Below are 25947 nucleotides of genomic sequence, written 5' to 3'. Positions count from 1 at the left end.
TCTACAGTGACTTTCCTAAAAATCAAGAAGGTGTTCCTAAAAATGAAGATGATGTTTCTTATGGCTCTAAGTTTCTAGAGTGCAGTAGGTAGCCAAGTCAGTGGTGGAAAATATGCATTACCTGTGAAAAATGCAGGTTTCTTCCAGCTCAGGTGCTGAGTGTTTGTGTTCATGGTTACCTGGCATGGTGACTGGGGACTGGAAAACAACTCCGACAGGAAAACTTTCATGGGCTGACTCAGCTGTCATTCCAGCTGGTTTGGGTGGACACAGTCACAGAATCACAGAATATCCTGTGTTGGAATGGACCCACAGGGATCACAGAGTCCTTTAACAATGCCATGGCACAGGAAAATCCTTGTTTCCCAAGAATATGTGGAGGAATTGGGCTAATGAAAAATATCAGTAGCTACTCAGCTTCAGGAATCCAGGTTCAGTTGTTATCACTGGAATTTTAGCTGCCAAGTTTTGAATGTTGATTTATCATTTAAAATAAAATCCCCTGGAATGTATTACAAATTATTCATAGTGAAGAATGTGTGCTATAACCTCAAAACAGATGCTCTTAAATGTCTTGGAAAATCGTTTTTCTTCTGTTCTTCATGAACTTCTGGTGTTCCATGACTTGTGTTCCAGGTGAGGTTTGTTTTGATGGGAGTTCTAGATGGTGTGTTGGATCCTGATCTGTTGGTTCTTAGGGGACAAGAGAGGTTTCTATTAATTCCTAAGTGCATTGTCATGTGTGACAGAAAACATTTATGCATTCCTTCTTGGAAAATACCAAAAATGAGATGAAGAGAAATGCACCTTCCCTGCAGATTACAGGGAGGGTTGGTTTAATCAAGATTCCTTTCAGAGCATTGGGTTCTGTGCTGATTTGTTTGTCCCAAATGTGACCTGTGTGTGTAGCTTTGAACTGGTGTGTGGCAGCCACTTTGAAAACTCAGCAGGAACAGAAACTAAACCTTGTTTGAGATTCTATGACTCAAAATGAATATTTACCTTACTTGGGAAGCAGTTGGACAGGAAAGAATCCTAGTGCTGTTTAACTTGGGTAAGAGCTGTCTTTTGAAGTCTATGGCAGTTAATTTTTCCTTAAATACAGTTTCTCTACTGCTCTTATTGAGTTCTTTATTAATATAAACAATCAAATATCTAAGGACTTCAATGAGGTCTAGTGCTCCTTCTCCTCAGATATTTTCACTTTGTCTGCAGTTTTGTTTTGTCTAATGTCTTCTTAAGTTAAAGAAAAACAAATTAATAAATATTTTCTGAAATGCTGCCCGTCTAGGACTTGTGTTTGTCATTGAAATGCAAAATCAGCTACTGCCCTGAAATTACTGGGCATCAGAGATGTTCAGTTTTGTTGTTAGGAATGCCACTGTGTTTGCCAGATTGGCACCTGAAGGTTCCCTGAAAATAGAGGAAAACTTAGTTGCTCTAGAACACTTAGTGACAAGAAATGGCCTTAACCAAATGCAATTATTCTGTTTCTTCTCGAAGGGGAACTAAATTTAAGCAGCTTCTTCTCTGACCAGAAGCTAACAGGGTTAGCTCTGAAGTCAGATGGTTTTTCAGACCAGAAAAAAAATTGTAACTTAAATGTACAAAGTAGAAGCTTGTTCAGAGCAAATACACCACGTGCAGTAAGAACATCAAGGTGAGAGTATTTTGTTCACCTGTGAACTTGTACAGTGCACATATATGAGGGGCTTCAAACCAAACCATTACAGAGTTGTACAGAGAGAAAAGTGGTTTATGTGCTTTAGTAAGACTTGAATTTGCCTTTTGTGTGCCTGGAAAAGCATAACTGGGCAGCCAGAGGTAACTCCAAACCTGTAGTCTTGGAAGAGCTGAGGAATTATCTTAAGGATTCAACTGGGCTCAAGATTCACAACTCTGATCAGGGCCCAAACTTCAGATTATCTTGCAGACTATAATTCAGAGAGGGCCCAGCAAGTAGCAAAATGACATCTGGCTGTGATAGGAACTCACTATTACTGGTGTTGCTTTGAAGTTTTGCATCTTAGTAGTGTTGATTTGAGTTTTTGCATCCTCATGTATATAAAAGGGTTTGAATTTTGTATAAGGCATTTTTATTTATATGTAACTACTGAATTATTGAGCTGAAGATTGTGCAAGACTTCAGCATCTGATGGCTGTTGTTGTTGGCTCTTCTGTCAGAGCTGTGATGTTCATTGTGGAGGTGATGTGGTGTCAAACTCAGTTCTGATCTTGTACATCAGAGGAGCAGAGGCTCAGAGCTGGCCAGGATGAGGGTGTGGATTTGCCAAGGTATGTGAGTCTGGAAGGCTGAAGCACAAAGTGTGAAGTGGCAAGTGGATTTACTTCTCAAATCATAAACTTTATTCAGGCCAAGGACGAGGGTGGGGGCTGAGATCAGTGTCTGGATGTTTTGGAAGAGCTGAGTGGCTGAGCAGAGTCATCATCAACTGAAATTTAAGTCATGTAGCAGAGGAAATCTGTGCACTCCTGGCATGCTCCAGAGCGTGTTGGTGCTTTAAAAGTCTGTCTTAAATTCACTTGATTGTCTTTAGAGAAGAGTGAAAGATGAAGCAATTCAGAGGAGTTCTTGTGATGAACCAGGATTTGCTCCAGTTGCTCCAAGCATCCCTGTTTATATTAAGTGTGTACATTGTGTGACTCAGTCTTCAGCATCTACAAAATATGTATTGGATTAAATTGTTATTAGAACATAGCAGGACATGTTTATGAGTAAAGCTCCCTTTAATAGTTCATCTGAACTCACTTTCATGAGGTCTGGTACCATTCTAGTCCAGTTCATGTTTCTATTCCCATTTAAATTATTTTTTCCACATCTGTTTTCTTGAAGCTGCCACTACACCTGCATTGACCTTCACATGTTTTATCCTAAAAAAAAAAAATAAATTAGAAAATGGTTTGACAAGAGAGACTTAATACCAAGAGCTTTATTAGAGCTGGTATAGATGACAGTTCTGATTTCTTTTTAAGTGAGTGATACCAACCTGGCTGCTGACACTCCACAAGAGACCTGTGTTCTTTAATGGAGTTTTCTTAGGTATTCTCAGGTGATGAGACAATATTATTTGAATGTGAAATGACAGAGTAGTAGCTGGGCTTCTGTATGTGTGGAGTGAGGTAGATGTGTCGAGTAAGATCCAAGATCTGCTTGGCCCCACATTGTACCCAAAACGCAGGAATTCTGCACAATAAGAGTTTCATGTAGAATTATTTTATCTGGATGTAGATATCTGTTAAATTCACCTTTACAGTATTATTTTCCTCATATCTTTGACTCAGCTGATTTCTTTTCCAAGAAATCCTTTTGGTTCCAACAGTCCTTTTGAACCCTGATGGGTTTGAAAGCCAACCAAGGTTGCACGTTAAGGTTTAGCTCTTTGTAGTTGAAACCCACTAGTGAGCCCATAATCAGCTGCCAAACTTTATAAAGGAAACATAAAATATTATGTTGCCCACAAATACCAGCTGTAAACCACTAATGTCTGCATAGGTTCAGTAACTTCAGAGTCACAAAGTTTAATTGAGTAATGGGGTAACCTGTGGCAATCTGCTGCTCTGCAGCCAGGGTTACACCTACTGTGAGCTGCAGGAGGAAGTTTTACACAGTAGTTCATCACAGTTTTACTCTGTTTTTCTTCAAATGGCAGATAAGCCTCGAGGAAAAACATGCTGGAAAGGGCAAATGTTCAAAAGGTAAACACTGTTTTTAAAACAGAGGCAGCAATTAAATCAAAATGGTTTGAGGAAAGTGATCTTCATGAAGAATGGCTCTACTGAAGTTAGACCTTTGTGCAAGTAATTTGACTGACAGAAATGGAAGACTCTGACTTAGATAATAACCTTTGCAAAGGAGTAATAGAATTGATATTATGTGTACAGTATAGACCGTGCCAGTCTGCAGGAGTAGAGGAAAAAGCAGTCTCAAGATACGTATTGATCAGGGAATGTTAAAGTTTTTTTCAGATTAGGGAGCTGCAGATTTCACTGGGGGGAGGATGTCGAGTGTCCTTGGGGCTGAAAGCAGAGAGGAACAGTGCTGATGTGTGGGATTGGTGTCTGGGGCTGGGCAGGAGGGGTGGTGTGGTGGAGAGATTGCTGTGTGTGTGGCAGGAATGGAAGTTCTTCATGCGCTTGTTCAAGCTGAGTAAAGCTGGGCTGGTGATCAAGTCTTACCAAAATGCACAAGACCTGTGGCCACTGACACTGTGTTGCCCTGTACACCTTGGCTGGCTCCTGCCTGCCTCAGAATTCCAACCAGCTTAGTGCCATGCTTTGCTAGAGCTTCTCTGAGATAAAGGCAAGGGAAACCTTGTGATGGGATGCCATGGAAAGCAGGTGGGGAACAATATACAAGTCCAACACAGGCTATTTTATGTGTTGCTTGCTCCAGATGTAATTGTTTGCAATGCTCCCTGCAGTCAGCTCATGCTGGGGCACCAGTGAGTGGTTAATGATGCACCAGAGTGGAAGGACTGAACTGAGAACAGAAGAGGAAATTAAGCTGGAAAATCTGAAAAATCTAGGCAGTGATTCAAAGGTAAAAAGTGTGATTTAATGGCAAGGATAAAGACAAATGGAAGAGAATAGTTGGTGCAGGCAGTGAAAGTGCCCTATAGATGCTTTGTGGTTTGTTTTTTTTTTCTTTAATGGATCTTTTTTAAATATAGTTGGCATAAGGCAAATAAGGATACTGGCTGTCTTGTTCATATAGCTAAATTGTAGGAACTTTCCCTCCTTACTTTCCATCTGTGCTAAAGAAAATGTCTTCCTGACAGGAGAGTGTGCTTCTTGTATTCTAGGAATATGTCCTGTGCTAAGATGGATAAACTCTTAAACTTTATAATATCTATTCTTAAACCATTTTATGACTTAAGGATTTTATTAGTATTATTTTGATGTCTATCAAAACCCATCAGAAGTAGAATCCAATATTATTAAACATTTTATCTCTACTCTAATGTATCACATACTGCTTTAATCCTGTTAAAGAAAGTGGCAAACTGGGACCTATGACACCAGTAAATATTCCAGTCATCTGAGTAGGACTGCACTTAAGGGTCACTGAACTAACTTGTCCTCACTTCAGGCTCTGTGTGGCCTAAGTTTCTGCAGCAGGTTGGACTCACTTGGTTTAGAATAACCCCGAAGTCTGAGCTTAATTTAGGGGCCTAGGACTCATGTTTCAGCTGTATTATACCAATTGGGTCTTGAATATATGCAGCTTCTTACAAGATTGTAGTCTTGGAGGGAGAAAGAAGCTTTTAGTGAGCATCAAAACTAGAAATAAAAGTGGAATAAACTTTGTATAGGAGAGCAACATAGTCAGAGGAGGAGACAAAATGCATCGGGATTGATGACTTGCTTTTTGAGGTTTTAATGGAAATGTTCATTTGTACAGTGTGAGCAGCTGGGAGATGCTCCAGTGACTGAAATACTTTCTGCTAATGGAATTTTGGGTGTCAGTTATAGTGCCTGAATGCTGCTTTCTTCTTCCTCTGCAGTGATCTAGAAAAAAACAATATCACAAGAATCACGAAGACGGACTTCACGGCGCTGAAGAACCTTCGTGTCTTGTGAGTATAGCACAAAATTTGTCTTTTTTTTCTTTCACAAGACTGTTTTAGGGTGTTACTACTGAAATGTCCATAATTCTAGAGAGCAAATGGTGGTAATTTCTGCATATTATTCAGTTGTTGTTCTTTTAAACCAGGCAACTGGAACAGTTTGTCATGTGAAACAGTAAATTTTAGTTCTGTGCTAAAGTGAGTGCAGTTTCAGAGCTATTTAATTCTTTCCTACTGCCTTTTAATAAATCCTGTGGTAAAAACTTTGTCCACTACACAATCATTGATCCATAAATCAATGATATTGAAACACTAGCAAATAGGACTTTGAGATTTTGGTCACTTTAAGGTACAGTGCCATTAATAGCACTTTTGCAGAAGATTTTGCAGGAGTTCATTAAGGAGAGCTGTAGAAGTTGTACACAAGGAAACCTGTGAATTTTTTTAGTCTAGTATGCAGTGATACAAGTATTTTAGGTAGTGCTGTCTCATGATCTCAAAGTATCAGTCAAGAGCTTAACCACGCTCCTAAATGGGCCTTGAACAGTGAAAGGGGAAACAGGAATTTGTCATTCCTGGTTTCCTATTTTCTCTTACCTGAATCTCAAACGGCACCACTAAGTTAGTGATGAAAAGTTGTCCTTTGAGTAGCTTCTAAAATAAGTCCTTAAGACTGCAACAGTTGAACTGTCACAGTCATTTAGTGATAATTCAATTAATTATTTAAGTCCTGCAAAGGAAAAGGCAAGTCATTTCTTCTGCTACCTTAATGCTGTTGAACAACTTGTCATATACCAAGGAAACACTTCAAATGTACTGGATGACTTTGTGTTCCTGTGATGTTTCTCTCATCTCTAGCAGTGGAGTTGTTTAGATTTCCTTGGCTCCCATCCCAACTGTCAATACCATTTTGGGAGTCTATTAAAATACATGAGCTATACTATATTAATGCCAGTAGTTGTTTTGTTTTTGTTGGGTTTTTATACTGTCAGACATTGTCTAACGCTGCTGCAGTCATTTATGCCCTTAACAATAAGCAAAATGTACAGCTGCATTTTTTTATATGAATTTTTTTGTCCTATGTTCATTACAAGTTTACATAACTCGTTTGTTCAGCCTTGCAGTAGTGTGGTGTTTGCCACAGAATTCATTGGGAATAAAACATCCTTCAGATTTTTCTTAATTTTTTTTAGTTCTTCTTCATAATTCTGGATTTCTACATTACTAAACCCCTATTGTCCCTCTTTCCCCCCCCCCCCCCGTGTATGTTGGGGGTATGGTGGGAAGCACAGAAACATGCAACCTGTCCCAGTGATCCTAGACAGGTATCCTAGTCCTGTTTGCAAACATCAGAATGAGGACTAGAAACAAGTGACCTGCAACAAACTCAGAACAGACAGAAAAAAAAAATCTTCTGGTCTCAAACAAGCAACATGGAAAATATTCCTTTGTGCACCTTTTCCTTTTATCCCTCATAGCTCCATCTTTTTTCCTTGGGCAGTTTTTCCTCTCTTCCTCTCCCTCCTTTTAGCAACATGCTTTTTTGGTTCACGTGTTTGGATTTTTTTCAGTTTTGTTTTTTGACCTTCCTACATGGTCTTAGCTGTGGAACACTCGCTTGCTGCCTGTCCTCTGTGCTGCTCTCCTGTTGAACAGCTCTGAGCATCCTCGGAGAACTGAGGGCAGAGGAGTGGCTGTTGAGAACAGGCAAGGAGAGTCCTTTTTCCCTGGTCTTCACTGAGCCCACACTTACTGTATGTTAAGTTCTTCCTTCTCAGCTTTGGCTAAAACCACATGGAACATTCAGAGATGTTTAGTCCCTGCACCCAAGTGCTCTTACAGAGGCAGAAATGGGGCTGTGCTGGAAGGCAGCACCAAGGGAGGGAAAAGCTGAGCTCAGTGGGACTGTTGGTATCTATTCCTTGGCTTCCACTTCACCCACAGAGCATCTCTGCTGTGTAAATGAACAGTCATCCCCTGCACACTGTAAATCAAAGAGAAGTCAGTCTCCTTTGCATGTGACTTATCCCTGTCTTGGTTTCAGGGTGTGGAGCAAAGAGGATCAGACAAAGTGGAAAGCTGGGACTTGTCCCTTGTGATTTTACACCCTGAAGTTATGTCACAGAGCTGCCTTGGCTCTGTTTCTGGGGGAGATTGAATCCCTTTGGATTACTTACCAGGGTTTGCTCTGGAGAAAACCTGAAATCTGTGCAGAACAAAGTCTGGACAAAAAAAAAATACATTTCCATTGAGTGAACTCCTCTTGTGGGCTCCAGTATCTCAATTATGTTGCAGAGGAACATACTGAGGATGTAACAACCAGGCTCTAGACCAACACCTTTCTGAGCAAAGTGGTTATGGTTCTAGAAGTTTAGAAACAAAAATGTGTACAAATCTGGCAGTAAGGAGACAATTTTGGAGCAGTTCCCTCTCAGTGGCCAAGAAGAACAGTTCTGCTCTGTCCAGGCTTTAAAATAATCTCCAGTTACAACTGTTACTGATACTTCCGTGAAAAGCATTTTTATAACACGTGAGGAGAAGTGGGGAAGCTCTTATTTATTGTGTTAAAATTAACTGGTATTTTTGGAATTGCAGGCACTTGGAAGAAAATCAGATTAGCGTGATAGAACGTGGAGCTTTTCAGGATCTGAAACAACTGGAACGGCTGTGAGTACCTCTATTTATGCACCTATGGAAAAGCTCCAGTTTTTCTACCTCACTATCAGTGGCCATCCACAATATTTCGTGATTATAAAATTAACCTTCTTTAGGAAAAACAGAGATGAGCACCTGCCTGAATTAAAGTGTTCTTTTAAATGCTGCTGAATTTGTATTACATGATGGCTAATAACTGAAATAAATGTAGAGGTGCTTGCCAAGAAAACAGAACTGGTGGCAGTGAAACCAAAGCCTCAATAACATCAAAAGGATGTTATGTGGGCAACTCGTAAAATTGATATGTGGGTGAAAAGATCTTTTATCATTATTTCATGTTATTATGTATATTTTTATTTTTATATATATATATATGTCTATGCTAATGGAAGTTGGAATTCTCTCCTTAGAGATCCCCACAGTATTTCCAAAACTGCCTTTGTACTTAGTTTTCTGATGAGCTTCATTTCCCTTAAAGTAGCATAATGCCAGTGACAGCAGTACTTTCAGAGTATCAAGCAAGACTTACAGAACAGACTGTAGACTTCCTCTGCTTTTGATAGCAATTAAATTGACTTAGAAAAGGTGAATGTAAGTCTCCCAATGGAGAATCAGTTTATAGAAAACTAGTGGCCCTGCAGAAGTATAAACTTAAATATTAAAAAGGGCAGAATTAATGCTATATCCAACTGCTGCTCTGAGCTGGGTGTGCTCTTGGCTTTATCATGAAACTGCACTAATTCTGTCTTCTTATGGTGGGAGCAGAACAAAATCTCTGTAATGCTGAAATACTTTGGGGAATTATTCTTTGTTAGAGGTAGGTGACAATATCACAAGCTGGTTTGGAATGCAGGGGGGTTTTTATGCTTGATTGGGAAGTGTTCTCTGCCAGGCATTTCTTGTAGGACTCGTTATTTTCCCACTGATATTTTCCAAAGCAGCTTTCATGAGTTAAGTGCCCGCTAGCAATTGTTCAGGAGAAGTCTGGAGTACTGAGCAGATGTACTAAAGCTGTTTCAGATGATCTCAGGATTAGTTTTGCATTTGAGTTGTTTAACTAGTGCACCGAACTTTGAAAATTAATTTACTCAGGATTTTTGTCGTGCATTAGAAAGCTCTGCTTATGGCAATAAAGGAGATGAATTTTAAATTGATTATAAGCCATTTTTACCTATATTCCATTCGAAAGTACTTTTATGAGCAAAGTTTTGCCACAGCTGATTTATTTCAGTAAAAAAAAAAAACCAACAAGACAAAACCAGAGATTAGTTTTCTAAAATTAAACAGAGCCTGACACTGTAGAAAACAGTTTATTCACATTCTAGCTCATCTTGGAGAGTCAGTATCCTAAGTAAGCCCTAGTTTTAAGCTTATATTTGTGTGTGTATATATATATGAAGCTAAATCTTTCTCATATCTCTATTTAGATAAAGATTCATTTAGTTATGAAATGAACTTTGAAACAATTTCAAGAGAAGGGCTGGCAATTAGTAGCCAGAAACGATACTCAAGTGTCATCTTGACATTTTCTCTGTCAGCAAATGAAAACAATGTATTTTGTGAAAGCAGAAGTTAGGAAATATGATACCTTTAATAGTGTCTCTTTAAGTCTGTGATGTTTGAAAGTCTTTTTTTTTTTCCTCCTGTGAGAACTCTTAACTTGGCCTGCTGAACATTCTGCATCTCTGCTTCTCTTTTAGGATTGCCTGTCATTAAAATATTTCCTAAATTAATGTAGTATGAGAGGGAGGCCTGGAAACTTGCAACTTTTTTGGGATTTTAGCTTAAATCACTTTTAGGACAAAACTATAAATCTGGCTTTTTTGCTGTGAGTCAGTAGGCTTTGGAGAGTGAACTGTGGAAAGTTTGGCGACACTTATAAAGACTAAGTTGCGACATTTTAGGTGATATTAAGGCTGTTTTACTAAGTATTGTCAAATATTGCAAAATGCTAATGAAGAAAGTATGCTGGTTGCATTTAAAAAAACCAAGAAACTGGCTTTTTTCCATTTAATTTCTTTCAAATAATGAATAAAAATCGCTTATATTGCTTTGATTTTTGGAATAACCTTTTTGATCTATCGAAGTGAATGAAAAAGCAATCGTTAACTTATTTTTAAGCAAAGCAGCTGCATTGGGTCAGACTTTAAAGAACAGGAGTAATTTCTGTTCCTGGCAAAATACCATATATAAAGGTTTTTTCATTCAAAGTAAGAGAGGAAGTGTGTTGTTCCACTTCTCACCTCATGGCAATCATTTGAAGGGCCATAACCTCAGGTGAATGTTGTAGCTCATTATATTTTCACTTATCTGGATATGGAAGCAAATGCATTGTTATGATCTGAGTAAATTAGCAGCATTTTATTTGCCATGTCCTGCATAACTGTCTAAGTAGACTTTAAATGAAATATTTTTAGAGCTGTTACCCGCTGCTGCCAAATGCACCGTGGGGATGGTCCTCCAGTTATTTGGGTTTTACTCTGGGGTTTTTTATGTGGGATGTCAATGCTCAGAATGCCAGTGAAGCAGGATATTGTCAAAATTGTATATTGGCTCAAAGTTTGGCAATATCAGTTGAAGGAAGCACATCATGCAAGGTTTGGTAAAACGACAGACAGCACACAGCTGAGAAGTGAAGCCTTGGGGAAGGTAGAAGCCACTTCTGACTTTGGAATGTTTGCACTCAGCTTTCCAAGTCTGCAGGAATTTTAACCATTGCCTCTTAGCAAAACTCAGTGTTTTCAGTGTAAGTTGTCCTGTTGAATCCTAAGATTCAGAATCCTTGAGAATGACCAGTGGTACTCAGCGTGGAAAAGCCGAAATGTTTTTAGGACTTTTATCGCAATAAGTTTATACAGTTTTATTCCAGAACATAAAGATGAGTGGTGAGGTAGCTGACCATAAAAAGTCAAGCAGCTGAGACAACACTAACAGACATAATTTTTGCACACAGCTTAACTACCTGCTTCTTTTTACACTCTCACTGAACCTCAGACCAATCAGCTCCTGGGCAGTGTAATCCTGGAGAACTCCTGGGTCAGTGCGACTGCTCCGAGGTGCTGGAATGACTTCAGTGTCTCTTCTCAGGCTGCTCAGCTTCTCCCAGGATTCTCTGGCCATCACAGTTCATGTGCCAAGAGGCTCAAGAAGTAACAGGCTTGTGGTGGGCCCGAAGGATGAACTGACATTTCTTCCAGAGCCAGATGTGTGTGACACGTCCGTGTGAAAAATGAGGCAGGATGTGAGACACCAAAGTAGCTCTGAAGTTCCTCTTTCCAAAAAGTGCTCCTAATTGATGAGGGATGATAGACTGTGCAGGGCAGATATGTGCATCTGTTCAGTAAGTGTTTAAGGAGCTATGGAAACGTTCTGCTAAAACCTGGATGTGCCAGCTGCAAAGTTTGATAGTCTGCCCTCCTTGCCAGGGCAACAATTTTACCACAGTGTGTGTGCCTGGTGTACAGAAGCTTTCAGAAATTGTAGTTTTTTGTGTTTTTTTTTTCCTATTACTCTTCAGTAATTTTTTCCTAGTACTTAACTGTGAAAGGTCTGACTTCCATCCCCTCTCCTGGTTTTGTTTTCCGTGGTTGCATGTAGTGAGCACATGCCCATACAAACAGAGGGCTGTACTGGCACAAAGTACAGTTAAACCCAAATCTATTTTGGATTTTAGCATTTCAGTTTCGTGCTTTGCTGTTGACACCGTGTATGGTTTTAGGATAGAATGATTATGAAATTTCGTGTGCCAAGAGGATCAAGAAGCAACAGGCAAAACTGGTGGGCCTAAAAGATGAACTGACATTTCTCCCAGAGCCAGATGTATGTCACACATTTATGTGAAAAATGAGGCAGGATATAAGACACCAACAGATCCTGACTTTTCCACGGCCAACTGCCAGAAATTGTCACGTAGCTGTATAATCTTCAAAAGACTGGACTTTGGCTGATGGCTGGTTCTTTCTACTCAAATTAGTGTCTTTAACTAGCATAAAAGATCTCAACATCTGAAAGCACTAAAACTGTGTTTTTGTTGTTTAGGAGAGGGGGGGAAAATGTATAAGCATGGCCAAATCTTCTCAAAGTTGGGAAAAATAATTAGCTTTAAGAAAGAAGCAAAAAGCTAGAATCCAATTTTTAACCCCAGCATATACAATGTATGGTTTTGGTTTTGTCCATGTGAAGACAGAGGTTAAAATGGAAATGATATTTGACTTTTAACTGCAGAGATGCTACTATGTATTAAATCTTTGTAAGCAGCTTCTTAAATGCTTCATTAAGGTATTAAAGTATATTTATTTGGCACAGGGTACTGCAGAATTGCTATTAGGGACCAAAGATGCTGAGGAGAAGAATAAACTGTTAGGTGATGCTTCACAATCTGGATTTCATAAATTGAGATTGAACAGGCTTTAAATAAATCATGTAATACAAAAAGCATCTTCCATAATTACCACGCTGAGAGGAGAGGGTGGTAGGTGCTGCAGAGCAGTCAGCAAAGTAATAAAAGCATTGGACAGTTCTTTGCTGTTCTAAACAAAAGCAAATCTTTGGCAGCGTGGACAAACCCACAGTGTTTATGCAGGGCTTGCAGTGTGTGCAGTTTGGATGTTTTTCTGGGGCTGTGTACACTGCACATTTAAGAAGCCATATGGATCTGTAAAGATGTCAGATAGTTTGAATGTAACCTTTCAGAAAAAAAGCTTTATTGTTTTCTGTCTCTGTTTCCCTTTGTCATTATGGGTAACATATCTAATTGGAAATCCATGCTCATAAAATGCTTATCTATAAAGGCAGGAGAACAAAAACACGCTGAAATGGATTTAAAGCTGTGATCTGATGTTTAATCAGTTTTATTACTTGCATACTTCCCTCTTCCTCCTCAAACTACCACAAGTCAGTTGGTGGAGGACCAGGTTTGCTACCAAGCTGCCCAGGAGCTGCTGGTGCTTTAGAACTGCTCAGGTTTTACCTGTGTCCTGCTGCCAGGACAGCTCTTCACACTCAGCCTTGCCCCTCTAGGGAGGCTGTGAAAGGTAAATTGGAGGCATCTGGAAGCTCTGGTGTCTCTGCAGTAGGAGGGTTGGCTTTCTTTGTGTTCAAACCAAAGACAGTGGCATCACCGCTGACTCCTGAGGAACTGGATGTTCCATATGTCAGAATTTGAGTTAGTCTTTTCCTGCTGGGCAGAATTACTGCTGCAAAGCCCACCATCATTAGGGTAGAACAATCCTGTGCTGTCTGATCCGAGGTCCCAGTCTGTGTCAGTGATGTCATCTTGTGTAAATGAGGGAAAGCAGTTTCTGTTAATAACTTTTGTCCCATGTCTTTTGAGAAATTATTCCAGTCAAAAAAAAAAAAAAGGGAATCCTGTAACCAATATCTGACAAAGGAGTCTCTCTTACCTTCCATTTTCAAGAAAATTTAGCATTCTTTCAAATGCTTGTCTGTGTGAGTGTTTACACTGTGAGGTTATCCAGCATGAGGAGCCAGAATGTTTTGGGTGGGAGTATCTGACCAGGTGCTATTGGTTTTATTCCTGGATTCTGACAGGACAATCCTGGAGAATGGAGCACTCTGTGCTGCAGAATCTTCCCAGTATTATTTGAGTCGCTTCCATTCCTTTTCACTCTCCAGTCTGGGGTTTGTCCAAGGCTTCCCTTTCAGACAGTGTCTTTGAAAAATCCATGGCAAAGCTATGAATTTGTTTGGAGGGACTGTTTGGCTCAACCTGCATAGTAAAGTCTTACTACTTTGCTGAAGAATTGTATTGTTTTGGAGTGTGGGTCTTCAGTTTAAAGTGGCTATATTGTATTTACTGCTTCCTGTTATTATCAGTACTTTATCTGCATAGTTTTCTGAGCTTGATAACAATAGAGCAACACCCTCATGTAACAGCTTTCTAAATGCACAAGTTCCTTCATCAGATTATTGCACAGAGTTCCACAGTTTGATGCTGATTCTGGCTCAGAACCAGAAGACCAGAGGAAGGCTGAGTCTCCTCTCTCAGCTGTACTCTGGAGGGGTGTTCACTTACTCTTTCCAGAGAGTACAGAAATCATACTTATCAAAGAGATCTTCACTGAGGGCTATTAAATACACTAAGCCTTCATCCAGATGAGAAAAGGTGGGAAGCTGGCAGGGCTGTAGAGGAGAAGCATACCTTCTTGCCCTCTATAATCTGCATATTGGCACTGGTGGAGGTGGGATACAGAGCTGGCTGGACTCCAAGTCAGTTCCAGTACTGGGTGATTTCTGATTTTTATCTGCTGCAAGAAACTGAGCTGCTTATCATGTTTTCCAAATCTTACTCTGCCTCTGCTGAACTGGCTGACCATTTAGGTCTCCAGGACCTCCATTTAGGTCTGAGGGATATGCTGTCCTTTCCATGGAGAGGGCTGAGATGCTTTGGCAAGTTGTGCTGCTTTTTCCTGCCCGGAGCAGAGGTTCTTAACGGACTTCCAGCTGCCCTTCATCCCACACAGAAACTCACTCTGGATATCTGAATTTCAAGAGCTGTCAAGTCACCAGTAAGGAATCCCTGTTTCCTGTAAGACTTGCTTAACAAAAACCTAGGAAAAATCAGCAGCTTCCCTGAGGAATGTGACTGATAAGGAGAAGATAAAATAGTAGATGTGAATTTTATTTATTATATATGATGGAAACTGCTATGCAGTATGCAAATAGTGTATTGCTGAGCTGTGTGATCAGTGCCTGAGTTTACATTTAGAATCACACAGGTCAAAAAAACAGTAGCAAGGGCAGGATAGCTCTTGGTGTATCTGTATGGAGGGTGTGTCTCTACAAATAAAAGAATAAAATAGATATGGACAGGCTGAGTGTGAATAGTGCACTTCAGGCAGTCATTGGGGAGGAATGCAAGTATTGTGTCATATTGAGTCACAGCTTGGCTCAAGCTGATTGCTCACCTTTGTTAATTCTTGGAAGGAAAGAAGGAAGCTCATTAATTTTATATTGCTTTTGATTCAGTGTTATGTGCCGCTCTTGGCTCGAGCAGCCAAAATAAATGTTCCCAAGATATGGCTCACATACTTGACTTATCTGTCAATACTGTGCTCTGGCTGCTCTGGAAGATTTCACAGAGATGTATTTTTCTGATGCTACTTAACTGGCAGTAATTTAGAGAAATGTTAGTCATTTGCGTAAATGATACATCAGATATGGTCAGGAATGATTATTTTTCTTTTTTACTTAAAAGACCTCTCTCTTTGCTGTTCCCACAATTCAGATGTGCAGTCAATAAAAAAAATCGTTGTGAGAGGAGGAGAATTTGCAACTATTAGTCCAAAAAGTCATCCTTTTTGAAAAGGAATGTTGCAAGATGTCTAGTACATACATTTCCATGTAGAGTCAAGCTTCTCACAACAGTTCAGAATTGAAGAAAATACTCAAATATGACCTCGTTTGTGCAGATACCCAGTTCACAGTCAATAATATATTCTATTATGTATATTAATTTTGCAGAACATTTTACTTGATTTTGGCTGTAGTACAGTGGTAGCGTCACCACAAGGCTGAGGTATTACTCTGACTTTGAAATTAAAGAATTCCTGTTATTTTTCAGAAGGGCAAAACAGAAAGTGTTTTGGGGGGGCAATTTACTCTAATCTTAACGATATGTATTCTAGTCATGGTTAGAACTTGATATGCTGTAATATAAATGTACAACACAGTAGGGCTGCAGTATATATACACACATAGACACTTGTGTAACATCTGTGTCTCAGGATCTCAAGATTAATTAGTGTTTACCTTCTCCTGGGAATGGGGGCTTTGCAGGTAGAACTTGTTTATTTTTTGGGAGCCACAGTGGTTCAAGTGCAAGTACAGATCACGAGTGGGGTAAGACTGTGGTGAAAAAACCCAACATGAAACAGCTCCTAGAGGTGAAACCTGGGCATTCTGAGAGGTCCCCAGTCTGTGTTTTGCCTATAGAGAAGGTCAATCTCCTGTTTAGTGTCTTAATAAAGCTGTCTGTCGTTCTATTCCAAGTATTCCAGTAGAGTTTAAACCACGTTGTTAAAAGGTCAGTTGTGTTTTCGGTGGTGTTTCTAAAAATTGACTTATAGACGTGTAAGGAAAAGCTTTAACACAAAAAAAAAATATATATTTGGGGCTTTTTTGGAGGTGACTTCGTTGTTCTGTGGGCACTGGAGACTTGAAAAACAGTAAAGCTCAGCCCTGTCATGTGCTCTGATCGTGGTATTACCTCAAACGAGAGGCATCTGCGGCTTGGAGCCTGATGTTGGGGTTTTTTTCCTTATATTAAAGCATTTAACTGTAGTTTTTATTGAAATTAGTCAAGCATGATTTCAAGCATTGAAAGATGTGTCTTTGCACACAGAGGAGCTGCTGTTTGATGTCAGTACAGGTTATATGCTTGGGAAGGGTTTATATTTCTTATGATGGTTTGAGAAAAAAGTCAAAATTGCCTTGCCCTTTCTATTATCCTTTTAAAAATAGGGCAAGCTGTCAGTTTGCCAAACTTCTGCAATTGCTGTACTTGAAGTTTCAGGACTGAAAAAGTAGGTGCTGCTGAATTCAGGGAAGAAATCCACAGTCAGCTTGGTAAAACTCACTGCATGTATATCAGGTGCGATAACATGTGTTCCTACACATCAGAAAGACACTGTTATTGGGACTGCACTTGATGTGAGTGGCACAGACAGACTTAAATGGTAGCAGTGTCATCCTTCTGCTCTTGATAAGTAACCTTGCATGAGTGCAGGTCTTGTCCAAGCAATCTGGAGGTAAAATGGAAAGAGGAGGTAAAAAGTGTTGAGCGACTGGTGGTTTGTGAGTTCCCTGCACTGCCTCCTGCTTTGAGTTTCTACTGCACCATCTTTATTTAGCAAGGATTTTTTAAGCCTCTAGCAGTGGTAAATTAGTTCAAAGATTAATCCCTCCTGCTCTTTCTTGCCCATGAGTCAAGTGAATAAGAACTGTATTTCTTTGTGTTTATTTTTATGGGAGTGCTGTTGAAATAAATTTTCAAGTGGTACAGTAGCTGTCACTGTCTTACCCTTTGGGGACTATTCAGTGAATAAAGTAATGAGAAACCACTTATTCTTTGAAGATGTGTTGAGGTTGTATTTTCTAATTGGGTATGTGCATTTGGGAAAATGATAGTTTCCAATAACTGTTTATGTACTTTGGACTCCTACAGGGCACTAATACCCTCAGATTTCATAGTTTGCCCTGTCTGTAGCACATAATTATATAGTTATATATTACTCAGCCATTGCTGGACAGCCAAGCTCTTGGTTATTGCTGGTCCACGAGTGAACTTTTTATTTCTTTTGTAAACATTAAATAAAAAAATATAAAAAATCGGCCCCTCTTTTCCGAGGGAAGCCATTAACAGCTCTGTCAATAGGCCTGCACAGGAGGAGTCCAAACACAGGAAAAGTGCAGGAGAGGCAAAGGGCAGCGAGCAAGAAAGCAGGATGCATGCTTCAGTGAGTGGGGTTTGGTTTGCATTAGTACATCTGAGCAGGGCTACAAAACAAAGAGGTTTATTTTAACAACATGAAAATAAACGAACCTGATTTCATCAAAAACATTTTCATAGTAGGTCACTGACCCACAAGAACTCGTGGAAAAACAAATTTGGGTCTCGTTTCTGTTGACAAGAGGTTCTGTAACCACAGGATTCTCGAGCTTCTGAAAGCAGTGGTTACAAAGCCAGTGGAATAAGGACACTTCCACTCCAGCGTAGCCGTAACTCAGTTGGAGTAACTGATCAGCACTGGACATTACATCAGAGTTCTGAGACATTCTTCTTTCCTGCGGTTTGTTTGTTTGATTTTAGTAGGGTTTTTTATACTTGATGAAGACTTATGGGGGTATTTGCTTAAGCAAAACACTTAAGGATTTAGGAGTCGTTTCTTTCAGAGCTGTAGGAAATACTCGAGTGTCTGTGTTACTGTTGGGTAAGAACTTCTGCATCACTGGTCCGGAATTATTTGGATGAACTTTATTTAGCTTAAGTAATTTTATCAAAAGGGTTTTGCTTCTTTGAGCTTCCTCATATTAGAAGGATTATGCTGCTTGCCATCTCAGAAGTACCATAAGTGTTGGCTGAATTTCATGCTGTCGAGCACAGCAATCCTTAAATAATCCTGTTCCTGAGTGGAACGATGATGAATTCAAAGTACTTAACCTCCTTTTGTTCTTGGAGAATACATGAATATGTTGATCTTGAAGCCTTTCTGTCCTTGATGAGATCAGTACAGTCTGGATTTTGCTTTTCCTCTGCCATAACTCCCTTTTAACTGTGTCCATTGAACTGCAGCTCCCCTCAAGCTGCAGGTTTCCTTCTACGTAGAAAAGAATAAACTAATCCATTGTTGGCTTCTAGTTAACTGCATGTTAGTATTATGTTCTTAGTTGCTTAGAGATGATTTATTCTCTAGATCTTTCTCTTTGTCAAGGTGTTCTAGTATGAGTATACAAAGAAGAAGAGAGGATTCTGTTCTAGTAGAAGTATCCTGAGAAGAAAAGAGGATTATGGGGTTCCTGCAGATGTCATGGGTATTCCATTCACATTTTGATACTTGTGTTTGATAACTCTGAGTGGGGTGAGATGTGATGTAGTATATTAAGAGTACAGGAGAGAAATGGAAACTCTCAGGTCCTGAAGCACTTCAGAAAAACTGACCCCAGAATTTGATAACCTGCTGGGAGAGTGGCTCACAGGTGATTATCACAGAAACTGGATGTGCTCAGTTTTGAGACAAGACAGATTTTTGTGTCTGGTTACCTGTGGCTTCCTCGTGAGATGTCCTTTGAGTTGTGATAGGGAATTCCCAGAGTCAAGAGCTGCTTTTTCATTCTCAAATTGAAGCCAAGTGTACAGTGTGCTCTCTGTTCCACCCAGTTATTTCCTTGTAGCCATTCCATTGGCTTTGAAAGGTGGACCCTTTTTTAAGTATCCAGTTTGACTTCAGGGGGGAGATGCTCCTGCTGGCCTTCCTTTTTTAATAGCTCTGCTTGGCACATAGCCCCAGGGAGAGGGAGCACCCCAGTGCCACGGAGCATTCCTGACTATATATGGAGAGCGTGGTGAGCCAGCCTGGTATCGGGTTATTAAAACAGATCAAACAGGGACAGTTCTATATTTTCTGGTAAAAATTGCAATAAAAGTTGCGCTTGTGAGTTTTATTCACTGCAATTTCTGACTTCTGGAAACGGTTAATTGGATTAATATAAACTTTTTAGACTTGTCAACAGGGGCAGCGTGGCTTGGAGACGTGCATGCTAAAAATTTGCCTCTTGCTTTCTTCACAGGCTTTCAGCCCTGACCTGAGAGATTGCTCTCTGGTGTAAGAAAATGGTTTAACCATGTCTATTTTACCAAAATTGATGAAGTATTAGAGGTGATGGACACTTAGGGATAGTCCAGTAGATAATGTGCCTTGGATCAAGTCCTGTTCTTTTCGCATAGTCTGTGGAGTAAAAATAAAAAAGTAACCACTCGTTGTGTATTAGGGTTTTGAAGATAAAAAAGTTTGAAGATTTTGTGTGAATTCCTTAATTTTTTTCATCAGATTTGAAATAAGAGAACTTACTAAAAGCTTTGCAGAAACTGAGAAGCAGCTTCAGCAAAGAAACACCTCTGTGTTTGAGGGTTTATTGATCAAGCTTTTTTAGATTTATTTGAATGATAGCTAAAAAAAATTTTTAGTTCTCTTATGTTAAAATCTGCAAAAAGCAGATGTAAAATACTGTCCTGCATGAATGTAACTGAGTGGTTTTATAAAGATGCTACTGAGTTAAGAGATTGGGCACATAGTTTGTGTATCTTCTGGATTTATAGGATTTCCTTGCAGTTGATGTTGTCATTAAGAAATACTCTGAGACTTGAGTCTCTATTCTCCACTGAAGTTGGTAGTTACACTTCTGTCCATTTCTCTACCCTGCAGGGCATTGATCACACTTTTTAATGACATTTAGTGAATGTTATTAGGCCCTGGGCCTTTTTTTGTTTCTTCATGTTGGCTTTGGGAAAACGTTGAAATTTAAACCTGTTCCTAATACTTCTTTTGCCAGTGTTTGTTTCTAGCCAGAGAACATGTGTGTATAATGCTTGTTAGTGGTTCTACCCTCCATCTTAATGTCAGATTTTTTCATAGGAAGAGATCCTTAGGAAAAAAAAAAAGGACTCTTACGTTGAAAACTATCAAATGTTATAGAGCTCCCGGTGTGTGTGCTGCCACTTTGCACAGACACATAGTCTGCTTCTGGGAGAGGGTAGATAATCTTTCTCAGTCTAATGAGAAGTTACTAATAAAGGTTATTACTTCTGACAGCTCTGAAAATGTGAACCAGGACCACCCAGTCTGCTCAGTTTGGAATAAGGGATCTCGAGGTTGTAGCTACTGTAAACAGTTTTCCTTCAAAATATGGTCCCTTAGCAACTTCCAGTGGTATCTCTCACAGCTTTTGGAAAGGCTTCTGTAATAACATGTCACATGGATAGAGGAGTTCATTTATCCCACACCATAATCCTGTAATATGGTTGTCCTGGGCTTCCTCATAGCAACCTTATTGAAATTCCATTATATCTCATCTGGCTTTATTTCCTAGGGTAGTAATATAAAGAGGTGATGACAGAAAGTAATGGATAAGGTTGGCTTTTTTAATGGGTGCTGCATCTTGACTGTTTTTCCTTGCTGAGAGGAAGGGATACAAAGCAAAGAAGAAGTTACATTAATGAACACAACGTATTTCTTGATGTTAATAGGATTTTCTGGTGAAACCATTGAAGGCAGTTGGCTGTGCTCCTGCATTACTGCTTCCCAGGTCAGTGCAGTTAAAAGAGAAAACTCAGTTACTCCTTGGAGTTGAGGAACTCCTGTCTTTCTGGTTGAGTCTCCTGTTATGCATTAAGTCATTTTTACTGCTTCTTGGTCCCTCCCAAGCTTATGATGTAACTGCTTCTCTTTTTAACTGGTAGAAACTCCTTCAACTGCATCATGTTCCCCGAGGCTGTTCTCCAAGGACAATGCCATGGAGCTCTCAACAACAAAGGAAAAAAAGCAAGCTTGCTCCTTGCCAAAAATGAGACCCAGATGTTTGGAGTGTGAAATAAAATAAATGACCAAATTGGGGAGTGATCCCAAAGTTACTTGGATAATTTCTGCATATTAAAGGCTGAAGTAGCAGGACTGTTCCTTTAAAGCTACTCATTTAAGAAATTTAAATGCACTGTAATTTTGATTTTCTGTTGGAGAATGAGTTATGTAATAGGTAGCAATGTGAATATAGATTTTTTAAATCAAACTTTGAAGTTGTTGGACTTGTGTGGAAAGGAACTGAGTGCTACTTATTTCATGACAAACATGAGTAATTTTGATTTGGTAGTAAAGCTGTCGATGCTCAGTAGAAAAGCAGGCACAGGATTCAGAGGCTGATGGGTCTCACACACATTCATGGGGTTGAAACCAGATAGTTGCTATACTCAGAGACAATAAAGCTGACAGTTTATGTCAGAGTCTGTGTATGAACTTACATTTTTGGGTGGAATGTGTTCAGTAATATGCAAGTGTAGTATTAGTTAATATAATACTGCAAGACATTTTAAATGAAAAGCAAAGTTGGGTATAAGGGCCTTTTGCTGTGAGATTGTCTGGCAGGACTCTGGTACTTTGCTTTTCCCTCATAGCCGTGGAAATTTGGTGATTTCTGCTCCTGCCTTCAATATTTGCAGTTTGCCTGAAGTTACTGATATTATGGCATTCAAAACTTTCAAGTGAAGTCAGTGGCTTAAGGAGAAATTAAATTGCATTGGGAAATTGCACAGTTTGCCAAGTTTGAATAAATAATACTTGCATTGCTTTTGTATTGATTACATAGTCTCTGAGAAGGAGGTGAGTGCCTCTTGGGAATGTTGAAGAAGGAAATTTCTCGTGGGGTTGGTGAGCATCCACTCACTGTAACCTTGGAGTAAAGGGGGTTTGGGTTTTCTTTGATTTGTTTCTTACTCAAAACTCTTCTGCAGCTGTGAGAACAAAGTATGAAGCTGAAGGTGCTCTGTCTCAAGATACTGGATACAGTTGTGTTTGGTGTGATCTGGTAATGTTGCTTCTCAGACCCACTCTGAGGTGTATTTGTACACCCTGTGTGCAGATGAATGAGAGAAGTCAAGAAGGATTGTTATTGCATCAAAGCTTTTTCAAATTTCCAAATTAATTGTATAAGGAATGCACAGGTCTCAAAGATTTTTAATGTTCTTTTACCTGTTCATTTGAATTCTGAAATTCTTCTGAACTTCCTGAAGTCTTCCAGTGGTGCTAAAAGCCTTGAGAAGGAAGGGATATAAGGAAGGGATATCCTGCATGGGAGGGGTGTCACACTGCCTGCTTGTTCAAGTGTGTTCTTCTTTATAATTTGCAGTAGCAAAGAATCTGGTTTAGGATGTTCTTGAAAAAAGATTAAAATGGTTGTGAGCTGGGCAATGTTCTAGTACTGGTTGTGCTTCCTTGTGCATCTTGTTCTTTTCCATCTGTGCTAATCATGCCTATGGTACAGGTTAGATTTATTTTCTATTTGCTCTTACTGTGAGTGGAGCTCCATGAGGCAGCAGCACCTGAACTGGATGTGACCCTTCCTAGTGTGTGAACATGAGGGATGCAGCTCAAGACAGTACCCACAGAAAGTTTCTCCTCTGGGGAGACGTGACCTCGAAAACAAATTGAAAATTTCCCTACTGGTATTGAGGGGTTTTGACTCAACCAGAAGACAAGAAAAGGAATAAAGCAAAAATACAGTAAATATTAAAATAACCTTTGTGAAATGAAGGTTTTTTCCTCCATTTGTTTCATGGAATGATCCTGATTAAGATCTTCAGTTTACTTCTAGGCTGGTAGTGTTGTTTCTTTCCAGCCTTCGTTGGTTGTTTCCTACTCAGTGTTTTAATAGTCAGGGGAATCTTAATAGTTAAGTTTCTCTCCTATCCCGGCTTCAGACAGAGGAAGGAATATGATTAGCCTGGTTGGAGCCAGGAAGGTAGGAATTTCACAGTTAATAACTTCTCCATTGTTTTTTTAAGGGCCCTTGATATTCTGTGATTGACACAGAGGTTGTTTCCCTCCATCCCTTTGCCTTCAGGACATAAAAACCCCCAGTTGGGCAGTAGGCTGAGGGAGGAAGGGGAAAACTGGCACTTGTTATATTGGAGCCAAATCTTTTTGGGTGGTGAGAGGGAGTGTTTGTCCTGTGTTGAAACAGTGGGTTTGATGCTAAATGTGGCTGCTCTAAAGAAAACAATAATAAACCAGAGGACACTGTTGCCTGGGTGGGACTATTAAAGGTCACAAATTCTGTAAATCTGTATTTTAAGCCATTTGAATAATAAAGCAGGAAAATGCAGTTTGTGATATGATAAAGCTGTGAAGTAGAGAGATTTATGTATTAATTTTATATGAAAGTAGAAGTCAGCATCCAAAATAACTGGGAGAAAAAGGGCTTACTTAGAGGCGTGGAAGGGCATAGGAGTTGGGACAGAGGGACTCTGGCTGAAGTTAAATAAGGAGCAAGTCCATATTTATAGACATGTAGGCACGGATACATGGATATGCATATGCATATATTCCTATCTCTTGGCTGCAGCTGGAATTATGAATTTTTTGTGGTGGGCAAAGATATCATGCATATATATATATGATGTTATGAATATTATTATATATGACATCACGCATTTTATAGAAGTGCTCCTCCAACACACCAGAATTTCATACACTGGCATTTAAACACTGCATTCCTCTAAGGTGATTAGAAGAGTGAAATCACTGCCATGCCTGGTTCTATATGAGGGATTTTGGGAGGATGAAACTGTCTTGTATCCAAATTTAAATAAACTCTAGATAAGTTTATACCCTAGACTGAATTTTTCACTTTTCTAAGCCATCTTGGTTTTAGAAGTGCGCCAGTAATTTGTAATAATTGCAGAAAAAGCAGTTTTTCACTTCTGCAGTGAATTCCTGCATACAGAAGCATGAGCTTTTAGCTTTTAACATTTACAGCTCCCTAAACACCTTCCAGCAGAACCACAGGTGAATATGAGCCTGTCCCAGTGTATTGGTTTCATGGATGCCTTGGAGGTGATATATGGACTCCTGGAATCCCATTGCTTACACATCAAGAACTATTGTGTGCAGCTGGTGCCTGGTCAGTTTTTTTGGGTCACTTATGGGGACCTGAGGAGCAGAGTAACAAACCAGAATATGGCAAGTTCTATTTCCCTTGCACAGGAGTGGTTAAAGCAGCCTGGAAGGTGGAGGGAGTTGCAGTGTGTGGAGGTTGTTGACTGTGCAGCCAGCATGTGTCTAATCAGACTTAATAAATCTGACTCGGTGCAGGTATTGCCAGAGCTGATATGACTCCTGGAGAGCCTCTCTGCACAGTTCTGCAGCTTCCAGGAGGCTTTATTAGTCTGGACTCCATGCTGGGCACATCCAGAGCTGCTTCTGATCCAGCACTGGAGCTGATCTGTCCTGTGGCACAGGGTGATTACGGATCATCCTGCCCAGCGCTCCGGATTCCCGGAGTACTTTGCAGGTCTTAGGAGCTGTAAAACATCCAGTGCAAAATGCATGGGAGACTCAGCAGCTGCCTTCTCATCCAGCAGTCACAGGTCAAATAATCTGGAGCAGATCCTGCCTGGCTCTGTGCCCCAGATTCCGTCCTGGCCCCGGCTGTACCTGGGGTGGTGCTGGGTGTGCACACACGGGCTGGTTGCAGGCTGGATGTGTTACCAGTGTGAGGGAAGAGGCCACTTCCAAGTTTTTATGTTGCAGTGCGCTGAGTCCCGGGTGGCATTCCCAGTCTGAACAATCCCAACGATTTAGCATGACAGAATTTGTCTGATTTTGCTCATGAGAAAATGTAAATGATAATTTTTTAATTCTAGTCCACGGTTCAGATTCACAGAGACATATCCTTCCTTCATGATGTAACCAATTACAGTTGCAAAACTGACTGATTTAAATCCAACTTCCAGTTATCATATATTGTTGTTTCTATTTTAAGTCCCTAATTTAAAATCAGAAATATCTATATTTGTTGAAAAAGTGCCGTCCCAAGAACAACATCCACAAAATCATTTTACAGGATTTTAGCTCATTTTGTGTATGAACGTTTTGCAGACCATTTTTGTTTCACTGTTGTAATATAAGGCTTCACCATTTCCAAGGTGCTTGTTATGAAATCAGAAATACTGCTGTGATTAAAATTGAACACCTGACAGGATTAAGATGTAGGCAATAATGTGATGGTGAAAAGCTCTTGTTAGGAGCTATTGTTAGGCTGTGTTAGGAACTATCCCACTGCATTTCATCTCTGTTTGGCACTTCTTTGTCAAACTGGAGGAAACTGCTTATAAATGACCATTCAGAGCATTTAGTCTTTTCATTAAATAATCTTTGTCTGTGTCTCTTTTTTTGGAATTTAAAAACATCCTGTCTGGTACTTTGATACTTTGGTATTGAGGACTTTCTTAATGGCCTTTCTCTCAAGCCCAGGAAGAGAAATAAGAGGTGTAACTGGGATATTTTTTTTCCTAGGCTACTGGTGGCTTTCTGGCACATAATAAATATAAGCATGTTAGATGTATCCTATGGCAAGTATGTCTAAGTTTCTATGAGGTGATCTAGTCTTATATTTTGGTTATTTACAACTGTAATAC

The 25947-nt window shown here is 39.8% G+C and overlaps 1 protein-coding gene across 1 annotated transcript in view; it reads left to right on the top strand.

The window, feature by feature from the left end:
- SLIT3 (slit guidance ligand 3) overlaps nt 1–25947 on the top strand; it is a 480366-nt gene that overhangs the window by 15484 nt on the left and 438935 nt on the right. Inside the window, exons 2-3 of the mRNA XM_017825656.1 lie at nt 5526–5597; nt 8184–8255. Coding sequence (XP_017681145.1) covers nt 5526–5597; nt 8184–8255 — 144 coding nt within the window. The remainder of the gene's footprint in view (nt 1–5525; nt 5598–8183; nt 8256–25947) is intronic.

The sequence above is a fragment of the Lepidothrix coronata genome, unplaced genomic scaffold (assembly GCF_001604755.1).
Source record: "Lepidothrix coronata isolate B3197 unplaced genomic scaffold, Lepidothrix_coronata-1.0 Scaffold121, whole genome shotgun sequence".
NCBI lineage: Eukaryota > Metazoa > Chordata > Aves > Passeriformes > Pipridae > Lepidothrix > Lepidothrix coronata.
The sequence above is the reverse complement of the archived record's forward strand: the minus strand, read 5'-3'. Positions and strand labels throughout refer to the sequence as shown.